Source organism: Trichosurus vulpecula, chromosome 8 (genome assembly GCF_011100635.1).
Source record: "Trichosurus vulpecula isolate mTriVul1 chromosome 8, mTriVul1.pri, whole genome shotgun sequence".
Classification (NCBI taxonomy): Eukaryota; Metazoa; Chordata; class Mammalia; order Diprotodontia; family Phalangeridae; genus Trichosurus; species Trichosurus vulpecula.
In genome coordinates this window covers 131,618,027-131,637,231 of record NC_050580.1, presented here as the reverse complement: position 1 = coordinate 131,637,231, position 19,205 = coordinate 131,618,027, and the positions used below count along the sequence as shown (strand labels likewise).

General features: G+C 36.1%; 1 protein-coding gene across 6 annotated transcripts in view; it reads right to left on the bottom strand.

Moving 5' to 3' along the window:
- MCTP2 (multiple C2 and transmembrane domain containing 2) overlaps nt 1-19,205 on the bottom strand; it is a 214,555-nt gene that overhangs the window by 81,920 nt on the left and 113,430 nt on the right. For all 6 annotated transcript variants that reach the window (XM_036735251.1, XM_036735249.1, XM_036735250.1 and 3 more), the window contains 3 exons: nt 10,356-10,457; nt 9,013-9,087; nt 6,706-6,825 (listed from right to left, as the gene is read on the bottom strand). In XM_036735251.1, coding sequence (XP_036591146.1) covers nt 6,706-6,825; nt 9,013-9,087; nt 10,356-10,457 — 297 coding nt within the window. The remainder of the gene's footprint in view (nt 1-6,705; nt 6,826-9,012; nt 9,088-10,355; nt 10,458-19,205) is intronic.

The following is a 19,205-nucleotide window of genomic DNA, read 5'->3' as shown; positions in this document are numbered from 1 at the left end:
ACAGTGCACTGATTCAGGGCACTAGGGCCTGTTCCGCCTGGCTCCCAGTCAGGTTGGTCCATTCGCATCCTATGCTGGGCTCTGCTCTGCTCCACTCCCAGATCCATGCGATTGACCTTACCCAGCAACCATCCAGGCTGTCCTGGGCTGAAGCCCTGCTTCCCTCTGCTATTCCGTGGGTTCTGCAGTTCTAGAATTTGTTCAGAGCCAATTTTTTTATAGGTTTTTGGAGGGACCTGGGTGGGAGTTTGCACAAGTCCCTGCTTTCCAGCTGCCATCTTGGCTGCCCCCCCCAAAATGAATTTCTTTAAAATGAATAGTGCTACTATTTATATAATACTGCAATGTATCCTTCTGTTATGTATAAATAATAGGTATAATTTATGAAGCACTTATAATATTTGTAAAGCACTTTAACACATCTTAACTCATTTTATGCTCAAAACAACTCTGGGAGGAAGGCACTATTATTACCTCCATTTTACAGATGGAGAAACTAAGGCAGACTGAAGTTAAGTGACTTGTTCACAAAGCAAGTAAATGTCTGAGGCTGGATTTGAACTCAGGTCTTCCAGACTTTACGTCCAATGCTCTGTCCACTGTGCCCCTAGTCTTTACTAGCTGCTGTTGTGGGGGTGAAAGACCAACAACACCAGCACGCAGGAAGGCTGCTAGCACAGATTCTTTGATCTGCTTTTCCAAGGAAAGCAACTTGAAGGGGTTAATAATCTCACTTTAATCAAACATACATATATCATTCACCTAGTTCCGAGGGAAAAGCCTGCACCCTGAACTTCAGAGCCAATACAAACAGAAATTACAGAGACAATATAAACAGAGCAAACACACACAGTTATCAATAGAGAGGCCTCTAGCTGTCTGGACAAAGAATTACATAGTTACCAGAGGGAGAGGCACCAACATCTGGGTTTTCAAAGCTGGACGGCTCCAGCAGCTACCCAGAGTCTTGGCTGGTCAAATCATACAACCCTCTTCCAGTGAGTAAGAGCCCCAAACAAAATGCTAACCTCTGAGTTTATATATCCTGTTCGGGATCAAGGGGTGTCACGACCATGCAACTCAAACCTATGTCAACTAGGCTTTCTTATTTCTTAAGCAAGTCAAAGGCTTTTGATTCAACCAAATAAATAAAGGCCAGACTCATCAAAGGCACTTGATTACCTCAGTGCTCCAAAATAGAAAACAGTAAAAAAAGTCCCACCTTAATTATCATTACATAACTCTACTGGAGGAGGGACTTTTCAGCCAGCCTCTTGTCTGCTGTTTACCTCTGTTTGTTTATTGGCTGCTGTTTATCCATGGGTGCTTCTCTTGGAGCAGGACCACTGTGATGGTTTCATGAGATCAGCACTCCATCCTTTAAAGGAGTGGGACTAAATAATCTTTGAGGTTTCTCCAGATCTAAATGTATTGATCCTATAACATTTAGGCAGCACTGGGAGAATCAGTAACTCAGTTCCTCTTCACTTCTTAGTGCAACTGTTTTTTTTCCAGTAAACTTACTTAAAAACACTATTGTTGAGGAACTTAGTGATAATTTTAACTTGTGTGCCAACATCTTTGTAGAAGATGAAGAGTGAGATGAATGTGATGAAGAAGTTAGTAAAGACCATTCACATTAAATCAATATATACTTTGGTATTTAATGACTTAAATGCAAAATTGGCAATTGGTGAAGATGTAAAAGAATATGGGATAATCCAATTCAGGATTAAGGAACTTGTAGATTGTATAGAAAATTATGTATATACATTATGATACCATATTCAGGAAAAGAATTAGAAAGCATTGGGCATATAAGCACAAAATATATCATGAAACAAACTGAAAATGATTGTATTTTCATATACAGGAGACAAGTGGACACAAATGTAGACGTTATTAAAAGCTCAGCTATCCTTGTACAGTTAGACTTGTAAAGTGACTTATTAAAAATCAAAATTATTAGAAAGCTGAATAAAGACAAGAAAATATGTGACTGGCAAAACAATCCTAACCTGAATTATTTAAAGATGTTATTGACACAAAAAATGGAAACTAGAGGAAAGGAGGTTAATGCTGATTATAACAATTTCACATTTAGTTTTACTGTTGTAAATCAATGGCCACACTCAGGATACCAAAAGAGCCTAAAAATCTCTTAGTCTGCCAACAATTAATTTACTTGCCAAGCATAGAGACATGACATTACTATTACTGAGCGAAAGGGTATACACATTTTAGTGATTTTGGTGCATAGTTCCAAATTGCTTTCCAGAATGACTGGTTCAATTTAGAAATCCTCCAAAAGTATATTAATATGCATAGTTTTCTGAAGCCTTCCAACAAATGTCATTTTCTTTTCCCTCCCTTATCTTTGTATATCTGATGTATGTGGGGTAGAGCTTCAGAGTTGTTTTAATTTGCATTTCTCTTACCTCTAGTTATTTGGAACATTTTTTGTGTATGACTGTTAATAGCTTTAGGTTTTTTTTTCTTCTTTTGTGGACTGGCAATTTATATTCTTCGTTTATAAATTAGGAAATGGCTCTTGTTTCTATATATTTGAATTAGTGCCTTATCTATTTTGTATATTAGATATTTATCAGAGAAACTTACTGCCAAGATTTTATCCAGTTAGTGATTTATAATTTTAATTAAGCTATTTTTTGCATGTAAAACTTAATTATAAGCAATATAATTTTTCAATTCTATTTTCTGAAATACTCTTGATCTCACATTTGGTTATGAATTCTTTCCCCTATCAAAAGTTAGAAAAGTTATTTTCTTCCTTGTTCCTCTAATTTGTCTATTTTTTTTACCTTTTATCTACTTGGAGCCTGACAGTATATGGTGTGAGCACTTAGTCAACCTATCTTTTGCCAGACTGCTGTGCAGTATTCTTAGAAGTTTCTGTAGAATAAGCCCATACCTTAGCAGCCTTTGGGATTCTCTTTGGGATTATGCTACTATGTGTAAGCTTCTTTATACACTGATTAACCTTTCCATGTTTTGATTAGTACCCAATTGTTTTGACACATTTCTTTGCAGTATTTTCATTGAAAAAGGGGACTTTATAAAAAGATATGGCCAGTTCTTACATTGTTCAGTATATCAAAGTGAGTGGATTTAGAAATTTTAACATTAACCAGGTATAAGAGAAAAGCTTAGTGGGAAATGTTACATTGTTCACCTGAACTTCCTACTCAGGTATGTTATAACCAGTGATTTTTTTTAAAGGAAATTCCAACAACTGAAAAAAAAACCCTGAAAAGTTTTTTTTTCTTTTTTTTGTCATTTTAAAACTTAATTTAGATGTAAAATATCTCTTTATCGAAACTGTCACTTTTCAGTGATAGTAGTTGTAGCAGTAGTAATACTAATAATAACAACTAACATTTATATGAGGGAGCTTGGTTGCTCAGTGGTTAGAACACTAGGCCTGGAGTCAGGAAGACCTGTGAGATACTTAGCTGAGTGCTCCTGGGCAGGTCACTTAACCTCTGTTTGCCTTAATCCACTGGAGAAAGAAATGGCGAACCACTCCAGCATCCTTGCCAAGAAAACCCCACGGACAGTATGGTCACAAAGAATCAGACACAACTGAACAAGTGAGGAACAAAGACAAAATCATTTATACAGTTACTACGTGCTAGGCACTGTGCTAAATGCTTTTCTACATGACCACACTGGGAGGTGGGTGAGATGAGAAGAATGAGGCAAACTGAGATCAAGTGACTCGCCCAAGACTACACAGCTAATATGTCTCAGGCTGGATTTGAATTCAGGTCTTCCTGACTCCAGGCCCACTGCTCTATCCACTGCTCCACCTAGTTGCCCTGAAATAACTGAATGAGCACACACTCAAGAACATAGATTTATTTCTAGCATAATCTACAATGCCCTCTGCTAGTGATGTAATACCCGATTTTCATGAGTAACGTTGCATCTTTGCTAACTTAGAATTTTAAAGACCACCAAAGTTATTTGTCCATCTTCAATTCTGTGATCTCCCAAAACTTTAAATTAACCTCCTTGCATCCTGGCAAAACTGTCATTGTGTAGAAAAAAAACAAAAAACAGTGACCTACTAGGAGAATGAAAGGCAAATGACCACACACTCTGCCCATGTTCAATTAACTTTCAGAATTCCCCTATAGTTCACTAATTCATTGGTATTTACTAGTTTTTTTACTAATTCTTTAGATCAATCTTGGAGGCCATGAATCAATATTTTAAAAATTCTCCTAGAGAAATTCCTTTAATGGGCACCCTATTTCTCTTTCCCAAGCTATGGTAACTCAAACTGCCATATACTCAACATGTAAGAAGCACCTGTTCCATTTGGAGGCTGGTGGCAACATGAAATAGATAACTTTTATATTTCTCTTCTGCTTGAGAATAGTGAAATTGTATGCTAGAAGTTTTAAAGAGACCTTGGGGGGTGGGGGGGTAGATTGGTGCAAGCAAGAAGCTAAGCAGTCACAATCTGAAGAAATGTGAGGATGCAAATCAAGGAAAAAAAGACAAATATGGAGAAACATTGATTAACACTCATACTAATATTTTCTTGAATCCAGTGTCTTTGACCACTTCAGAATATCAAAAGATAAAGAAACAAACAAGCAACAACAATATAGGAATGTCCCACTTAACTGGAGGTAAAGCTGCCGGTAACCTCAACCATGGAGAAAATAGGATCAGCTTTAGAAATAAGCACAACACTCTCTCATCAGAGAGAAAGAGAATTCTCACAAAAGTTCTTGCTATCCACTCTAAGGGAGGTTTAGAATTGCCCATCAGAATCCCAAACCTACCTCATACCATGGGGCTGTGATGCTAAATAATGAAGTACCGTGGCAATGGCACTTCAAGCTTTCAGTCTTCGAATAACTATAAAACTTTGGATCTAAGATTAGAAAGGAAACTTAACAATATTTTTGCCATATAGATATTCGTATCTACAGTTTACAGATGGGGAAATAAAGGCTCAGGAGGACTAAATATGTACATTGTCACCAAGTTAGAAAGTGGCATAGAAAGAATTTGCTCTCATATCTTCCTGACTCCAAGCTTAGCCCTCTCTTTACTATGTCACGCATGCACATAGTATGCATATAAATTGGTCGATAATAAAGTGATTCCAAATAGCATTAAGTCTCCAGAAAAATCAGTATGATTACTGATTGCCTCCCTTCCCCCACAATATTGCTCTGCCTAATAGGATGTTTTTGTGGTACAATTCAATTCAACTGGCATTTATTGTTACTCACTATGCCTACTCAGAGGATGTAGGAGGGGGTGAGGGGAACAAATAAAATAGTCCCTATCTTCCAGAATCTCATGTGGTATTTTTTTTGTTTTTGTTTTTTGGTGTGTGTCTATGTATCGTTATGTGTCTCTGTATGTGTATAAAACATGCATACAGGTAAGTAAACTGAAAATAATGTGAGGAGAGGGAAAGGGCTAACAAGTGGGATCAGGAAAAACTTCACATAGGAGGCAGCACCTTCCTGAGGCTTGAAGGAAATTTGGATTTTATTAGGAAAGTAAAGGAGAAGTGCATTTTAGTCAAGGGCACATTCTATGCAAAGGCAGGAAGAATTGGAAGGGGCCTGATGAGGTCTGAAGGCAAACTGAGCCGGAACACGGAGTATATAAAATTATGGAAAGGTAGGCGGTGCTCCGATTTGAAGGGCTATAAACGCAGGAGTCTGTATTTCATCGTAATGACAATAGGGATCCCCTGAAGATTGTTGAGTAGAGAAGCGACATGGTCAGACCTGTTCTTTATGAATATTGATTTGGCATTTATGTGGAGGACAGATTAGAGGAGGTACGAAACTAGAGGCAGGGAAGCCAATTGGGAATGGGCTAAGTCTAAATGAGAGGTAATCAGGGCCCAAATTAGAGTAGGAACCATGTGAAGGGAGAAAAAGGAAATAATTCAAGATATATACATAATATATGCATGTATATATAAATACATACATATACACATATATGCATATGTATGTGTGTATATTAGAGACCAACCATACAATGGATATGAAAGGATTTATCAGTGAAGTCAGAGAAAAGCCAAGGACGATTCCAAGGTTGTGAACCTAGGTGACAAGGAAAATGATGGCGCCTTCAACACAAATAGAGAAATTGGAAGGGAGAGAGAGTAGCAAGTTCCAATTTGAACATATTTAGTATAGATGCTAACAATACATCCAGGATAAAATAGCCATTACTTAGTGAAGTGGGTCTAAAGCTCAGGAGAGAGATTAGAAATGATATATCTGTATTTACATATATCTCTATCAATAGAGATGTAGATGATTTTCATCTCTAGTTGATAATTCCAAATATCTATCTTTTCCTCTATCATCTATCTATATCTATCTATATTTCTATCATCCATGTTTCATCTATCTATATATCTCTATGTAGAGAGACATGTTACTTTCTCTATTTACATCTGCCTGTACATCTATTGCTGGCAAAAATTCTTAGGAACCTTAGCAAGAAAAAATTGAATAAAAGAGTGAGTTCAAAAGACCATTAATGATGGTACTGAGCATTCCTATAGATAGAAATACCACAAATATGGTATATTTCTCTAACATGCCAAATTTACCAGGTCTTATTATACTTGCTTTTGATACTCAAAATAAAAAGATCCCTTCAGCTTACTTGAACATGAAAAGACCCACTTACCACAAAGGCTATTATACTCCTCAATGTAGATTCCCACTCGAAACAACTTTTAAGGAATTGTACTGTATTCCATATTGCCATAGTAATTTTTTTCACACGATCAACATCTCTTGATAAAATCTGATAAATGGTAAGGAGAAAACAAGAAAAAGAACGAGTTGAATGCAAATCCTTCCTTCAGATCCAGTAATATTCTATTTTGTCATATAGTCTGCATATTTTCTGATTCCTTTTCTATTAGCTGATCTTTAAAAAATATCTTGAGATTTCATCTGAAATTTTATTTCAGATAGATCTTCATCCACAGGGTGAAAAAAGCAAAGGGTTCATCTGAAGAAGAAATTCATGTCCCTTGATTGTATGGTATAAAACAATGCTTTTTTTAGGTGATAAAATCATAGGAGTTGCTGCTTTTTATCTATTTTTAAGATGTCACAGGGAAGAGATATCTTTACCGTGAAATGTTCTTGAGTTTTTTGCCTGGTAGGAAACTGGCAAGAGTCTATAATTCAAAGTCATGGTAATTAAAGATTTGACCAGGGAAAAAGCAAGAGAATGGAGAATTCTAGCTCAAATATTAGATCTTAATACATGATCATTGGCTCATTGAGACATAGAAAAAGGAAATCTAGTATAATAATAATAATAATAATAATAATAACAATGATACCTGCAGCTAGTAAAGCTGAGCTATGATCCTAACCCCAATAGCAAATTACTGTATGTACTTGGAAAAGCCACAGAATTTATCTTGACCTCAGTTTCTATCTCTTCAAAAATTAGGGGGTTGAATGAGATAACTTAAAGGTCTTTTCTACATCTCACATTCCATTGGATATATTCCATATGATTTCTGTCCCTGTGATCATTTGAAATTCACCCATCAGAAAGTTGTCACTCATATTCCCAATGGGTCTTAGTGTGTTACAAAAGAAAAAAATTTAAATATGACAAAGCTGATTATAGATTCAAAGAATCTGAGAGCCAGGATGGTTCTTAAGAGTTATCTAACCAAACTACTTTATTTTAGAATTGAGTAAGGCAAATCTCATACAGGTAAAAGGACTTCCCTCAGGCCACCTAGCTAGTAACAAAACAAGGCCTAGATTCCAGATCTCCTGACTCCTGCCTAGGTCAATGATTTTTCATTTCAATTTGTTTGCAAACCAAATAATTCACTTTCACCATACAGTTTTGACATTCAAGGAAACACAGTAAGAACAATGAAATATTAGAAAAAATAATCCACAGGTTACTTGATACAAATATGACAATATTATGGCAGTTTAAACAAAAGGTTGCTTAATTTTGGAAGACATTCTGAATTTTTCATAAGTATACTTTATGGTTTTTTAGAAACCCAAAGGATGATAAGATACCATTGTGGATATTTTTAACTATTTTATGTAATCCACAGCTGTTCTCTACACAGGAAATGGTGGAAGTAATAAACACTTTAAAAAGGGACACTTTGTTCTCTGTTACACAGCTGAAGAGGGACAGAAGGTACAGAATAAAATCTTGAATTGTCTCCGAATAGGACTGGGAGGGGCTCTGAAAAAGAATGCAAAGGTCACAGTAAAAATGTGGTTCTTCCTTTAGCATGACCTTATCTTCACTTTTCTTTGAAATGATGAGAGAGGAACTAAGTGCATCAGGCAGAGGAAAGGTATTTTGTTCAAAAGAGGGCAGAAAGCCATAACACTTAATCCTGTAGTCAAACCTAAAATAATAAGGGAGGCCATGGGTGAAGATCATACTGGAGAATCAATGACTGACCCTTTGTTATATCCTCTTCTCCCACACTATTCATTTAGCTATTGACATCATGGGCATAAAAGCTTATTAATTTTAAAGGACCATCAATAAGAGACATGGTTAGAATAGACAGTGAAGGCACTGATGCAGGTGAGTAATAAATCAAGAAAGACATGTTTCTCAAATGACAAGTGAACAGAGAGGGAGAAAGAAGGGAAGAAAGAAGAGGAGAGAGAGGGAGAGGTGGGAGGGGAGAGGGAGAGAAAGAAAGAGAGAGAGAGAGAGAGAGAGAGAGAGAGAGAGAGAGTGAGTCATCATTTGATCACTTCTATTTCATTCAATAGATTTATTTTCCTTTCTTTCATTCTCTTCCCTTTAATTCCAGTTCTTCCCTCTCCTCTCCCCCTACAACCTGGTTATCTCCCTCCTTCATTTCTCATTGAAGTCTTGGCTTTATGATTTAAAAAGAAATTTAAAAAAAGACCACTACCAATTTACCACCTCTAATGATGACTGAGTGTACAAATAAGCTGGCAGACATTGACCTACCTTTTTGGAAAGCTTGCGGCTATCTTCAACAAAGCGCTTTTCTCTGGGTGTAAAGGTCCTAATGCTTGCTTTTACCTAAACAACAACAAAAAAAGTTAAAAATGGCAGCTTTTGCACTGACTTCTTTTTCAGTAGGCAAATAATAATAATAACAATAAAGGAAACCAATACATTCTCATACTCTTGGGTTCTGTTTCTTTGGTTTTTAGAAGAGAGAACTACAAGGCTGAGGCTAAGGCCTGGGAAGAAATTAGAATATCACTACTGCTCTATAAGAATTTCAATGGACTTGATTTAATGAGACTTTTGTGCTGGGCAGGTTGGAACTTTGGATTATTTAAGAGCATCACTGTACTTCCTAAATCAGTGGAAGGTTTTAACTACTACAGAGTCACATTCAATGTGCTTGTGGTTCACTGAATTCCTAAACTTATCATTGTTATACAAATTGCCCTCATAACTTCTATCGACATCAAGTAAGTCAGTTCTTGATTTTTAGTGTAAGAGGAAAATAAAATTTGAATTCTAGGTCCTTTCCCTATCTACATCTGTTATTTTTCACATGATTGAATGACATTAAACTGAATTATTGATGCTTTCATCAGGTTGATTACACTTTGATAACTAATTCTTCGTAGTTTTTCAGCTTATGAATACTTACCAATAAGATAGAAGTGATCAGCTACAATGCAGAGCAAAAAGGGAACAGGCAATTTCTTGTTGGCCTTTGCAGTAACACGTATTGATAGGCATACTTTTAGGATGTGTTTTGGGAAGAGAGGGAATTAGAAGAGAGGAGTGAATAGCAGTGACCTACAACCTAGGAAGTTCTATATAGAGTGATCATGGGAATTTTCTTGACCTTCCTTTTGGATGAAGCATAATATGTGACTGAGGAAAGATGGATGTCAGTTGTTAAAGTGTACCAGTTCCCATGTGGGTAGAATTTACTTTGTTAACTTTGTGAGCATACTAATTGAGAGAATTACTGAAGTACATGGAATGGTATGCTAGTATGAGTTACATACAGTAAGTTACTTTAACATAATAGCTTTTACTCTGAAGCAAAAGTTGGCAGACTTTAACAATTGGGTACTCTCCTTGATGACATATAGCAGACCAATAAAGTAAGCAAAATAATTTTCACTTTCTTTTGTGACAGACATATGAGCTTTAAGACCAAAGAAAAATGGCCACCCCTCCTTTTAGATGCAACCAGGCCTGGAATGATTTATGTTTGACTTTAGAGTCTAAAGGCCAATGCCCTATTGGCAGGTGGATGCCAAGGAATTCAACAGTTTGGTTATAGAGGATCATGAAGGAGAAGCTCTATTTAGACTTACCGGATTATATATGACATCCATCTCCAAATAAATAACTCCTTTTGATGCTTGTTCTAAATCTTTATTCTTCAGTACATAGCAACTTTGCTGCCCATCTCTAATCTGTCATGAATAAAAGATAGAATATGTATTGATGAGCAATCTCTCTGCTGGGTTTTAAATGGCTACCCGAAGAGTCTCATCTCTTCAAAGCCGAGAATACAAAATGACCACCAATGGAACAAATATTAAACTGCAGATTAAACCTATTATAATCCAACTTTTAATTCCACAGTGATGCAGTTTGTGGAACACACTACGATAATAACCAATCTGAAAATTCTGCCCTGAAAGCCAATGTGTTGATGGAAAACAATCAGCACACTTTATTAGCAATTCAAAATGGGAACTTCTCTTCCAAAGATCCAAAAGGTCACCAAAATTTTGGTTTATTAAAAAGATCATGTTTGCTGTTAGCCCGGGCACAATCTAAATTAAATAAATAAATCAACACAGCTAAAAGTGAAGTGCAGAACATGTTTGAAATGCACCATGTCCTGATAAACATTCAAAATAAACAAATCCCTCTGATAGCCTCTTCTTGCCAGTATGTGAAATCAGTTCCATGCACTAATCTGCCTGTTGGCCCCAGCACATTAGACATCTACGAAAAACATCTCCCTTACCATTTTGGAAACTATTTGGCTCAAGTTAAAGGCCTTCGCTCTTCAAATTTGATGGCGGCAATGTTTTTATTATACACAGTAGTATATGTATTGATTAAACATTTGGCTTTTTAGGAAGCAGACCAGTTAATTCTAGATAGTAGCAACATAAAGCTGCGACTCACCAAACGCTCCATTTGGGATTGTAATGATCAAAGTTTAAAGATAACAGGGGAAATTTGAGGGCATGAAATTTCAACCATATTTTAAATGGCTATTGCTGTCATTGCATGAATTTTGTACAAGCGTTCAAAATAAACAGTGGTGGAAATGAGTTAAATAAGTCACTAAGGGAAACAACAATTTCACATTACAAGGGAGAGGTCACTTTCCTTCCCAAAGCCACCCACCTCCCTTGGATTGTAGACCTTTTCAGCAGAAAGATAGTTTCCCTAGCCAGTGGCTAAGAGGAAGAAGTGCCCCATAAAGAACTGGTATCCTTCCTGAACAGTGTCCAAACAGGAATCTCAGTTTCTGTTTTTATCCAGTCTCAGTTAATTGAACATAGGATCTTTTAACTCTGAAAAAAAGGTATGACAATGTGCCAACTTGATGTTGACCCAGCTTTGCTCTAATTTAACCTACAGTCATACCATATTTACCTGGCAATTCCCATCAGTTCTCAAGATCTAGGTGGGGTCGCCCTGGACAACTTTAGGAATAAAAGGTCTTGATTAAAAAGAAAAAACATGACAAAGCAGGAAGAGTGGTTTCTGATTTCCTAAGTGAGTTTTTTTTCTTGTTCAAAATTGAACCAGTACATCAATGTGTAATTGCCAAATTTAACTTGCAAAGCCAAAATTGGTATCATTTTATGGTCTTTTAATGAATTAAGTTAAGAGAAATATTCCAGTATTTGTGATCCTACCAACTCCTACTTTTGTTTTTTTAAGTAGAAAGGGGAGAATTGACAAGAGTGCTGCCCATTGCCTTGGAAATTGTTTTGCCACAGTCTTATAAAAAATAATTTTGAAACACATTTTGCATTTATCCATTCAAATAGCAAAACAATTGCCAATAAAATACTTAAGATATTTCCTTTTACTCCTTCTCTGGTGGAACTTTCAACTCTAGGAGAAAAACTCTGGGACATCCTAACTCCCATAATTCTTGTATGTCTGCTTTTATACATATGGGGCAGAGAGGAAATAAATGAATTCACAGATTTTTCAATTCTAAGTATCAAATAAAAATACCCAAAATGATTTTTAGAGCCAATAGATAAACTCTACTAACATACATTTATAGTGGCCAAAACCACTTTATTGACTGTTATTAGGTCTCTAAGCTAAAATTGGCTGTAATTTTCTGATTACAATGAATATAGGCAAGTTTTTTTCTAGTTTTCTGGGGACTAACTGAAAACAAACTTAAAAAATATTGAGCCTTTCAAAGGTAAAAGAGTTACTAAATATGATTCTATGACATCATAAAGGAGTTTAAAGTGACTGAAAATCAGAAGACTTGTAAGACCTGGCTCGCACGCTAATTATGTAACTTGGGGCATCTCACTTATTTTCTCTGTATCTCAGGTTCTTTGTATGAAAAAATGATTATGTTAGCCTAGATGATCCCCTTTCAGCTTTAAGATTTTGTATTCCAGGACACAAAATAGTTTTCAGGTATATACATGTTCATTTTATATATATACATATATATATATGTATGTATGTATGTATATATATACACACACACATATACATACACATATGTATATTTATATTCATTACATACAGATATTATATATGGATATACATTAATATACATTGCATTCATTATATACATATATTCAGTATATACATAGTCATTAATTTATAACACAGTTAAGTGGTTATATGGATCCCTACACAAAAGAGATTAGTGTCCAAGGACACAGAAAACACTCTCTTTTCTTAGCTGGAACATTTCTTTTACGCCAACAGTTATCATTATCCTCCATTTAGATTGCATTGACGTAAACCATCACCACCTGATTCAATGGGGAAGATAATCAGAATTAATATCAAGGAATAAAACTATCAGCTTGGCTTATGTAGGAAAGATATGCAATTATAGTTCAATCCAACACTAAAGATTGATATTAATTTCTCAGTTGCTTGACCTTCATGAAAAAAGAGAATAATTGGAAATAAAGTAACATTACTTCATCAGGCACCTTTTATTGAATACAAAAGAGAAAAAAAATAGTTTAATGTAGCAATGCATGATAACCTAGTTTGTTCCAGCTGATGCACAGTAGAAAGTTACCATCCCGTTGAATGCAATGAGAAGAGGTTATAAAGCCAAGTAATATAAAGAAGAAAATGAATCAGATCTCAGTTGGTAGGTAGGTCAGATTTTAGCACAAATTTAGAATCAGGACTATTTTCAATGAGATAGGGATGGAACCATATGATAATAAGTAAGAAATGTTAATAAGGGCACCATGGTGCTGCTTTTATAGATCTGACTGTATGTTTTTGCATTTATATTAAGGGCAGAGTTGTTAGGCTCCAAAATTATGATAGAGAAAGTCTGTCTATTAGAGTGTGCAAACCTCCAAACTTACAACCACAAGTGGAACTTGGGTAAATATTTAATTGGAAATGCAAATGCACATTTAAAGCATGGATGTTTATTAGGTACAAGCAATTCTAGAAAAATTACTCTATAAACCTAATTAACTGAAACTGTTGTAATAGGCGCAGCTAGTTACTGTCCCCACAGATGCCCATGGAATGTGATGGATTCACAGACCAACAAACTTGCTTCAGAGCAAAACCTTGGCTTTTTACACTCTTGAGCCTTTAGCAAAATAGTATCTCTTTTTTGTGTATTCCTTTTATCAGAAAATTTAAACCATTCCACCTTAAAGATGGGATATAATTGCTGATACATTGAACATTTGACTTTTTAAAAGGCATATCAATTTTTACTTCTGTACCAGACTTGTGATTTTATCAGTGTAGGGGACCCAAGGAGAAACTAATTACTGATACTAAGACAGATCAACTTCTTCTCTGTATTTTATGCTTCCAGAAAGCTGCTTGGGGGCAATGAAAGTTTAAGTGACTGGCTCAGAGCTATACAGCTAGGGTGTGTCAGAGGTTGGATGTGAACCTAAATTTTTCTGACTCTGAAGCTGGATCTCTATGTACTCATTATACCAAGTTGTCAATAACACTGATTTTCAGCATAATTTGACTTGAGTCCATAAATAAATTTGATGTCACTTACTGAAAAAAAAGCTAAAGTACAAATGTATAAATCTGTAAGAAATTGGAACTTTTTTAACAGTTTTAACTTTTTAACAGTTAGTATTAAGATAATCCTTTTTTATTTCAAAGATATCTCCTACACATAAGAGATCTTTTTAAAAATTAAATTATGTTTTTTTCCCAATCAGCAAAAATCTACCTCTCTGCCTCCCATTCTCTCCTTCTTCCTCCCCCATCAAAAGAAAAACAAAATATCTGCTATAAATATGTATAGTCATACAAAACAAATTTTAGCATTAGTTACATTTAAAAGAGAAAAAATACATATATTTAAATACATACATATGTACATGCATACACCCATACGCATATATATGTGCATGTGTCTCTGCACTCTCACTTTTCTATGATTTTCTATGAATCTATGGGTAACATGCTTCATCATTAGTCCTCTTGAATCATAGTTGGCTATTACACTGATCAGAGTTCCTAAGTCTTTCAAAGTTCTTTATCTTTACAATACTGTTATCATTGAATAAATTGTTTTTTCTAGTACTATTTAATCTGCATCAGTTCATACATGTCTTCTCAGGTTTCTCTGAAGCCATCCCCTTCATTATTTCTTATGGCACAATAGTATTGCATAAATTTATATACTATAATTTATTCAGCCATTTCCCTATTGATGGGCAACCATTCCCCCTCAGATTCTAATTCTTTGCCTCCACAGAAAAAGCTAAAAATATTTTTGTGTATTATTAAAGTTTGTTTTGTTTTGCTTAGGACTTATTTCTCTTGTTTTAATCTACCCATTCTCTATTTCCACTATCCCATCTTTTGCCCTTTTCCTCCTATTTTCCTGTTGAGTAAAGGGCATTTCTGTACCCAATCTAACTGCGTGTATATATTCTTCCCTTTGACCAATTCAGATGAGACTGTAGTTAGTGTCAGCCACTCCCTCAACTACTTCTTTCTTGTTTGTATAGACCTAATTACACACTCCAATTATGTGATATAATTTTGCACATCTTTCCTTACTCTTCATTTCCCTTCCAACCACCCCTTCTATAATCCTCTTCTCCTCCCTTTCCATTATTCTGTTTAGATCACTGTGAAACAACAGAATCACTCTCTGCACTTCTGCATAATTAGAATTCCTTTATGACCCCCAGATGATGATAGGGTTAAGAGAAGACACATATATCATCTTCTTATATTATAATGTAAGCTGTTGATCCTTGTTGAGTACTTTATTATTGTTTGTTCGCATTTACTTTTCATGTTTCTCTTACTCATATTTTAATATCAACATTACTACAAAGTTCTCGTCTTTTTATCAGGAATGCAAGGTAGTCCCATATTGTACCAATGGTCATTTTTTTCTCACTGTAGGATTATTTTCAGTTTTGCTAGATAAGTTTTTCTTGAGTATAAGCCCATTTACTTTGTCTTCTGGAATGGCATATCCCAAGCTCTCTGTTCTTTTATATTAGTAGCTGCTAAATCATGTGTGATTCTGACTGTGGCTTGTTGGTACTTGAATTCTTTCTTTCTTGATGCTGAAATATTTTTTCTTTAACCTGGCAATTTTGGATTTTGGCTAAGACATTTTTGGGAATATTCATTTTGTTATTTCTTTCAAGAAGTGACCAGTGGATTCTTGGTTTTCTGGTTCTATGAGATCTAGGCAGTTTTCTTTTAAGATTTTTTGAAATATTATATCTAGAGTCTTTTTTTTTAGTCATGACTTTCAGGTAGTCCAATGATTTAAAAAAAATTTTTCTCCTCAATCTGTTTTCCAGGTCAGTTGTTTTTGCTAGGAGATAATTCATATTTTCTTTTTCTTCTTTTGATTTTATCTTAATATTTCTTATTGTAATGAGTAATCACTGGCTTCTATTTGGTCCATTCTAATTTTCAAGGAGTGTGTTGCTTGAACAAAGTTGTGTACAACTTGTGCCAAAATGTTAATTACCTTTCTAATTCTTTCTTCCATAGAAGTAATTCCTATTTTTTCCTCTGGTGCTCTTACTTCATTTATAAAAACATTTTTAAATCTAAAAAAACCAAACCAACTCTTGTTTCCTTTCTTCTAGGAATTCTAGTTGAATTTAGTTGAACCAAGATGGTTTTCTTTTTTTATCTCTCTTTTTTTATTTAATATTTTTAGTTTTCAGCATTGATTTCCATAAGATTTTGAATTACAAATTTTCTCCCCATTTCCACCCTCCCCCCACTCCAAGATGGCATATATTCTGATTGCCCCATTCCCCAGTCAACCCTCCCTTCCGTCACCCCACTCTCTACCATCCCCTTTTGGCATACTTTCTTGTAGGGCAAGATAGATTTCTATGCCCCATTGCCTGTATATCTTATTTCCCAGTTGCATGCACAAGATGGTTTTCTTAGAGGCTATGCTTGTAGATATTTTAGAGACATTCTCTTCTTCTATGCTTGTGTCCTTGTCACCATAATAGGTTTTTAGGATTCTTTTTTTATTTGATCATTCTTCTAGCCTTCTTTATGACTTATTCTGCTCCAGACTGAACACCAGACAGACATCCTCTACCATGCCCAGCTCTTCTTCATTAAGCCTCACTCTAACCTGGAATGGATATTTTGGAATTACCTTATGCCCTAGCGATTTCTCCCTCTAATTAGATGATTCTTTCCAGAATCACCATTTAAAGAAGGTACCCAGGTCAGCTTTGTCCCATTACTGTCTAGGTTGCTTTCTGTACTTCTATCAAGCTCATGCTAAGTACCTGCCCTCTCCTCTTTTCAACTTCCTTTCATCTGTTTTCTTTCCCAATTTGAATGTAAGCTCTTTGAGGGTGGGACTGTTTTCCATTCTACTTACTTTTGTATTCTTAGTTTTTAGTGCAGATCCTGGCATATATTAAATGCTTAATTGGTGCTTGTTGACTTATCGTTGACTGGACTGACTTTGGACTTTATATTAGGCCCAGGCTCTGGGCATTTCTGGAGGGAAGGTCTAGGTTGGTTCTGTTGTTCATTTCTTGGGCTGTTGAGTGGTGTGTCTCTGACTCTCAGGGATAGTTCAAGCTGTGGATCTATAAGTTTTCAGTTTTCTCAAAATCAAAGTCGGAGCAAATTTTATTCACTGTCTTCCTTGGTCAGAGCTTTCTAGTTGCTGACCTGTTTTTGGGGGTAAATAGACTGCAGACAAATTGGGCTACTAGCAACCATGTGGAAAGCTGTCAGCAGAGTGACAGATTTGTAGGTTTCCCATTGGCCTAAGATTCTGTCCCTGGTCTTCCCTCTACAGACTTCAGATTGGACTAGAAGTTAGAATTAAGACTCCACTCCACTCTTGGCTTCTGAGCCACACAGCTGTACTACATAGGTTCTGTGCTCATGCTTCCCCAAAGAATGCAATCCCAGCATGCAGGTCCCTTCATTGTGTCCAGGATCTGTGACTTGGAACTGTATGGTGGGCTACAAAGTTGCCAGGACCTGTTACTGCAGCCTATATGTGATTTCCCCTTGTATGGATCTGGGACCTCATCTTGTCCTTAAGCATTGTCCCTGGGAGCTGGAATGCTGCTTGGGGGGATGCTCTTCAACAGAAACTGTTTCCACTGTCCACAGACCTCTTTGTTAACTCTCCCAATGTTAACCTGGTCTGAAAAGGTAAATCATTGTTATTTTTCTTGGATCTCACCATCATGATTCAATATAGTACATTTTTAAGATTTGTTTCGAGGAATGTTGGTGTGGAATTTAGTCTCCTACTTCCTGCTGCTCTGCCATCTTGGCTGTGCCACTATATCTGAGAAGTCTTGGGGCAAGTTAAAAACTACCTCCATTTCAGTTATTTCCATCTAAAATTATAGATTGAAAAATGCATTTCCATCATATTGATTTATAGTTCAACTCAGCAAGTACTTGCTAGATTCAGGGTACAATGCTACCTGTCAGGGATAAAATAGCCAAAATAAAACAGTCCCTGTTGGCAAAGAGCTTATATCCTATTGGGGATAGAAACACAACATCTGGTAAACTGTTAAGTGTTGGATAATTTAAGGATGGAGGGAGTGCTAACACTGGGGAGATCAGGAAAAGCCTCCTCCTAGAGATGACCCCACGGCTGACCCTTGAAGGGAGCTAGAGATCAAAGTAGTGGAGGTGAGGAAGGAGGGCATTCCAAAAATGGATCACAACCTGTGCAAAGACATCTGAGATGACATGTGGAGTCTAAGGAACACCTAGTAGGTCAGTTTAATTGGAAAGTGGTCTAAGGCAGGGGTGGGGAACCTGTGGCCTCAAGGCTACATGTGACCCTTTAGGTCCTCAAGTGCAGCCCTTTGGCTGAATCCAAACTTCATAGAACAAATCCCCTTAATAAAAGGATTTGTCCTATAAAACTTGGACTCTGTCAAAAGGCCACACCCAAAGACATAGAAGGGTGGCCTTAAAGCTGCAGGTTCCTCACCCCTGGTCTAAGGTATTGTTTCACTTACAGTACTTATATCACCAGCACCTAGCATAGTGCCTGAAACATAGCAGATGCTTAATAAAGGCCTGTTGATTGATTGATAAAGGAGAATAATATTAAATAAGACTGAAAAGATAGTTGGGAAACAGATTATGGACTACTTTAAAGGCTAGATGGAGGAGTTTGTATTTTATTCTAGGGACCTTAGGGAGTCATTGAAAATTTTTAAGCATGGGAGTAAAATGCCAGCATCTCTATTGTAGGAATATTACTTGGCAGATGTTTGGAAGTTATATTGGAAAGCAGAGGGCTTAGAAGCAAGAAGCTCAATTAACAGGTTACTCATGTGATCCAAGAGACAAGTAATCTTGGCCTGAATTAATACAGTGGCTATATAAATGGGGGAGGGATGGAAGGAAGGAAGTCACAAATATAAAAAAAAATATGACGGAGATAGAACTGACAAGCCTTTGCACCCGACTGGATCCTG